The following is a 5561-nucleotide window of genomic DNA, read 5'->3' on the forward strand; positions in this document are numbered from 1 at the left end:
GACAGATGGACACTGGGTTGGGTGCATTTATCCTAGCATCCCTGCTGGGCAGGTACCACCGACCTCACTGTTCAGATGGGGAAACCAAGGCCACGTCAGAATAATGACTTGCCCAGCTGGAAAGAGGCCAGGTAGGTTCAGATATTTCGAGGCTGTTTTTACATCTTTCTCAACCTGCTTTTACTCGTTGTTAGACATAATGCTCAGCTTCCAGAAATGTCATCAGCCATGACGCCTAGCAATATAGTTCCGTTCAGGAAACTCACCTCAGTGAGGCCCACTCTGCTGACTGCTTCCTGCCGGTGGGTCCCTCCACGGCTTCCAGCCTCAGAAAGAGTTGGTGCTCAGGGAGCACAGTGGCTTTAAACCATAGGTCATTCTCTTGGAGGGCATCAGTGATTTTCCCGCCAAGTGTAAGAGGCCAAATCAACTAGGAAAGTGTTCTTAAAATATAACTGGTTGTGGCTCCTTATTCTTGACAGGCCTCTCCCAACCTACTGTCTATCCTAAAAGGGATGAACTGTCCCTTGACACGGATTGTACAGACAAATGCTCCTCTGCCGGCCAGGTGGGGGCCCTGCACGGGAGCAGCGGCTTCCTGGGAGTGAAACACCCCTTCGCGACCCCTCCCTCGGAGCCGCGGGGCTGCGAGGCTCACACTGTCGCCAGCCCATCCCCACCCAAAACTCGTGTGGAGTGCCTGGCGTTTTCCTCCGGGTTCCGCCTGCCTTCAGAATACCAAGTGGGTCTAACGTGTCCGAGGCGTATTAAAAAAGAAACTCTGCAGATTTGAGATTGATTTTAAGAGACATCGTGGAAAGGCAGAAAGCCTAGTGGCCCGGAGTCCTGTTCCTGGCTTGTGGGGTGGCCTGGGAGGTGAGGGGGGGTGGTGAAGGGGGGGGGGGCGTCTCTCGGCCTCAGTTTCCCCTTCTGTAAAACAAGAGGGGTCCAGGTGAGCACTCGCAGGCTCAGCCCTCGGCGTGACCAGGGGATGCGAGGACGCTGTTGTCCCACGGCGCCTCCTCCGCCCGGAGTCGCACGCGTGGGCAAGCTCCCCGCCCCGCGGCCGGGCTAACCGTCCCCGCCCCCTTCCCCACCCCCCACCCCCGCCCCGCGCGGCTCCCGCAACCCACCGCTCCGCCCCGGGCCGGGCCGCGCGCAGGCGGCAGGGTCCCAGGCCGACACCCCGCGCGCGTCCCGCCCGGCCCGGCGCGTGGAACCCCGCCCTCCCCCGAGTCTCGCGGCCGGGCGGGCGGAGGGCGGGGCGGGGCGGGGCGCGCGGGAGGCGGAGCCGAGCCGGGGAATCCTGCTCCGGGCGAGCGCCGGGCCCTGCAGAGCAGCCCGGCCGTCCGAGGGCCCCCGCGTCGGGGGCGGCGGGGAACCCCAGACGCAGCCGGGCCGGGGAGGGATCCCCGTGCCGAGCGAGCCGCCGCCGCCGCCGCCGCCGCCTCCGCCGCCTCCTCCGCGCCGCCCCCGCGGGCTGCCGGGTGCCGGGCGCGCCCCCACTCCGCCCGGCCGCCAGCTCCCGCGGTCCCGCCGTCCGCTCGCCGGCCAGTCGTCCGTGCGCCATGCAGCCGCCGCCCGCCCCGCGCGCGTAGGCGCCCGCCGCAGGCCATGCTGCTCCCGCTCGCCGCGCTGCTGGCCGCCGCCTGCCCGCTGCCGCCCGCCCGCGGCGGGGCCGCGGACGCGCCGGGCCTCGGTGGGGCGCCCCCCAACGCCTCCGTCAACGCGTCGTCCGCGGGCGAGCCCGCCGCCCCGCGGCTGCTGGCCTCCGCGGCGCCCGGGCCCCCCGAGCGCCCGGGCCCGGAGGAGGCGGCGGCGGCGGCGCCGTGCAACATCAGCGTGCAGCGGCAGATGCTGAGCTCGCTGCTCGTGCGCTGGGGCCGCCCGCGGGGCTTCCAGTGCGACCTGCTGCTCTTCTCCACCAACGCGCACGGCCGCGCCTTCTTCGCCGCCGCCTTCCACCGCGTCGGGCCGCCGCTGCTCATCGAGCACCTGGGGCTGGCGGCCGGCGGCGCGCAGCAGGACCTGCGCCTGTGCGTGGGCTGCGGCTGGGTGCGCGGCCGCCGCCCCGGCCGCCTCCGGCCCGCCGCCGCCGCCGCCGCCGCCGCCGCCGCCGCCGGGGCGCCCACCGCGCTGCCCGCCTACCCCGCGGCCGAGCCCCCCGGGCCGCTGTGGCTGCAGGGCGAGCCGCTGCACTTCTGCTGCCTGGACTTCAGCCTGGAGGAGCTGCAGGGCGAGCCGGGCTGGCGGCTGAACCGCAAGCCCATCGAGTCCACGCTGGTGGCCTGCTTCATGACCCTGGTCATCGTCGTGTGGAGCGTGGCCGCCCTCATCTGGCCGGTGCCCATCATCGCCGGCTTCCTGCCCAACGGCATGGAGCAGCGCCGGACCACCGCCAGCGCCGCCGCGGCCGCCGCCGCCCCCGCCGCCGTGCCCGCGGGGACCACCGCCGCCGCCGCGGCCGCCGCCGCCGCCGCCGCCGCCGCCGCCGCGGCCGTCACCTCGGGGGCGGCGGCCAAGTGACCCGCCCCGCTCCTCCCCGCGCCCGCCCTGTGTCCGCGCTCTCGGGTGCCTTTCCCGCCGGGAGGCTCGGCCGGTGTGCTTCGTGCTGTCGTGACCGTTAGTTCTTCTTCCGGGGAGGGGGCGGCCGGAGGGGGCCCAGCGGGGTGGCCCAGCGGGACGCGGGCGGCGCTTCTGGTCCCGAGGGGGCAGCTGCAAGGTGGGAGCCGCGCAGCTCGGAAGACGGAGGAGGGAAATGGGGCCCTTTCCCCTCGGTTGCATCCCCCTGCCCTCCCTCCCCGCACCCACGTGCCCTATATTCATGGCAGAAAATGACCAAATCCTGTGTATTTGTTTTATATATTTAATAACTGTTTTAAATGAAAGTTTTAGTAAAAAAACAAAACAAAACAAAATCAAATTGCTATTGCGTAGGAAGAGAAGCTCTTTGTATCCAAACCTAGTATTTGAAGTTTCTTGTTTTTTTTTTTATTTATTTAAAGGTGGGGGAGGGGGGAGGCATGGGAAGGATTTCACACCCACATATTGTTACCGCTGAAAATGAACTTTATGAACCTTTTCCAAGTCGATCTATCCAGTGACGTGGCCTGGTGGGCGTTTCTTGTACTTCTGTGGTTTTTTTTGGCTTTTAATACAGACATTTTCCTCCAGAGATGCGTATGTAGCTTTTTTCTTCATTTGATTTAGGAAGAGGAATCCAAGAATTACAAGATGTTGCCCTGAAATGTGAGGGAGGGACTCTCCAAAGTCAGAGAGGGGCTCCTGCTGCCTGGCTGGCCCGGCTGGGAGAGGGGGGTGATGGAAACTAACCGTGTTACTTACCCTAACGCAATTTCACCTTCTACCCCAGCTGCCCGCCAACACCCACCCCCACCCCACCCCTCGGCCTCATTGACGTTTGTCATGGTGGCACACAGGGTTTTCTGTCATTTGCCTTTTTGTCCCCTGCCTCACCATCTGCGAAACACCCAGTAAAATACCAAAATGGTAAAATCAATCATTCCCCTGAACCAGGTATCTATCCTTCACGGAAATGACTCACTTTAAAAAGCAAGAAGCAGGTAGATATCCTTTTCGTATGTGTAAACCTTAGCATATGAGCACATTCCAAAACCGAGTTTGCAAACCTGAGGTTTTATGTTGGCATTAATAAGATTTTTTTTTCCCCCTAAGGTAAGCTCGGTGACTGCTGGACAGTGGTTTCAGATCCTTCCCAGTTTTCAGAAGCAGAATAAATGAAAAGTCCTTAAAGTGGCCTGACGCAAAAACCATTTTAAAATTTAAAAAAAAAATTTTTTTTTCAACGTTTATTTATTTTTGGGACAGAGAGAGACAGAGCATGAACGGGGGAGGGTCAGAGAGAGAGGGACACACAGAATCGGAAACAGGCTCCAGGCTCTGAGCCATCAGCCCAGAGCCCGACGCGGGGCTCGAACTCACGGACCGCGAGATCGTGACCTGGCTGAAGTCGGACGCTTAACCGACTGCGCCACCCAGGCACCCCAGCAATCCGTGTTTTAACAAGCACTCCCAAGGGGTCCTGATGTCTTTCGAGTTTGAGAACTGCTGTATGCTAGTGGAAGGGAACCTTCGAAAGATGTAGCCTCCTTTAATCTTGAGATGTATCTATTATATCAAAGAAATGAGACCCCCCCCCCTTTCCACAGGAATCTGAAGGAGAGGATCCAGGGCTATCTCTTGCCGAGGCCAGCCACGAGAGAAGGGGGTGAGGGTGACGGCCTTCCCCTACTCCAGATCCAGATGTTGAAGTTCAATGTAATGCAAACCCATTAGCCTCACAAGTCACTGCAGATGTTCTTATGCCCCAAAGCCAAGGGGGTACGCGAGTTGCCCTCTTTTTTCAGCCCTGGGGTATCTAACAGGAGAAAACCAGTAACTGCTAACCTTGGTCAATTTTCATATAATCACGGTGTTTGTAATTCTCGAAGTCACATTAAGGATTCCTGGCAACATACATACACACACACACACACACACACACACACACACACATGCTCTTTCTCTCTCTCTCCCTGCTTTTTCCCAAGATAGAAACTAAGGGTCAAAGAGGTTCAGCATTTTGCCTTCAATCACAACTACATAATTGTGGAGGCAGACCTGAGACTAAACCTTCAGTTAAGTGTCCAGCCCTTGATTTCAGCTTAGGTCACGATGTCACAATTTTGTGAGTTTGAGCCCTGCATCAGGCTCCGCGATGACAGCATGGAGCCAGCTTGGGACCCTCTGTCTCCCTCCCTCTCTGCCCCTCCTCCACTCACACTCTCTATGTCTCTCTCCAAATAAATAAAAACACGTAAAAGCTATGCATATATGTGTATAACATATGCACACACTCTATATACATACATGCATACATACATAGGATGGGCCCTAATGAATACTTTCTTAGGGCAGGGCTGGAATATTGATATCTATTGCTGCAACAATAGACCTTCCTAAAGGAAGGTCTGGCAATAGTAATTCTGGCAATTTCCAGAATTGCCCATAGAGCCTGCACGTGCATGTAGACATACGTGTATATTATGCATGTATAAAACCGATGACTGGGGGCGCCTGGGTGGCTCAGTCGGTTGAGCGTCCGACTTCAGCTCAGGTCACGATCTCGCGGTCCGTGAGTTCGAGCCCCGCGTCAGGCTCTGGGCTGATGGCTCAGAGCCTGGAGCCTGCTTCCAATTCTGTGTCTCCCTCTCTCTCTGCCCCTCCCCCGTTCATGCTCTGTCTCTCTCTGTCTCAAAAATAAATAAATGTTAAAAAAAAAAAAACGGATGGACTGCTTGGCTCCTTTTCATGCTGACTTTGGCGGCTCTCTGAGAGCCAGAGCCCCAAGCAGGAGGCCACACAGTAAGGATGGAGCCTGGGTCCGTCCTGTCCCTTTTTCGTGAGGATTGCCCACTGGGCAAAGTAAGTCAGGCCCTGGCAGGCACAGCGGTGGGGTCTGTGGGGGTCTCGCTTGCATAGTCTCAGTAGTGAAACACTTCCACGTATGCGTTTTATTTAAAGGCCAATCAGCGAGTGCA

At 59.4% G+C, this 5561-nt stretch overlaps 1 protein-coding gene across 1 annotated transcript; it reads left to right on the forward strand.

Moving 5' to 3' along the window:
* The first annotated feature begins 1273 nt into the window (after positions 1–1273).
* On the forward strand, positions 1274–3173 carry TMEM158 (transmembrane protein 158). Its single transcript, XM_086698452.1, has one exon. It carries the CDS (start codon positions 1615–1617, stop codon positions 2524–2526), a length of 912 nt encoding a protein of 303 aa, XP_086554578.1. The 5' UTR covers positions 1274–1614; the 3' UTR covers positions 2527–3173.
* Positions 3174–5561: the final 2388 nt, after the last annotated feature.

This window comes from Puma concolor, chromosome A2 (genome assembly GCF_028749965.1).
Source record: "Puma concolor isolate L17-30 chromosome A2, mPumCon1.1.hap2, whole genome shotgun sequence".
Classification (NCBI taxonomy): Eukaryota; Metazoa; Chordata; class Mammalia; order Carnivora; family Felidae; genus Puma; species Puma concolor.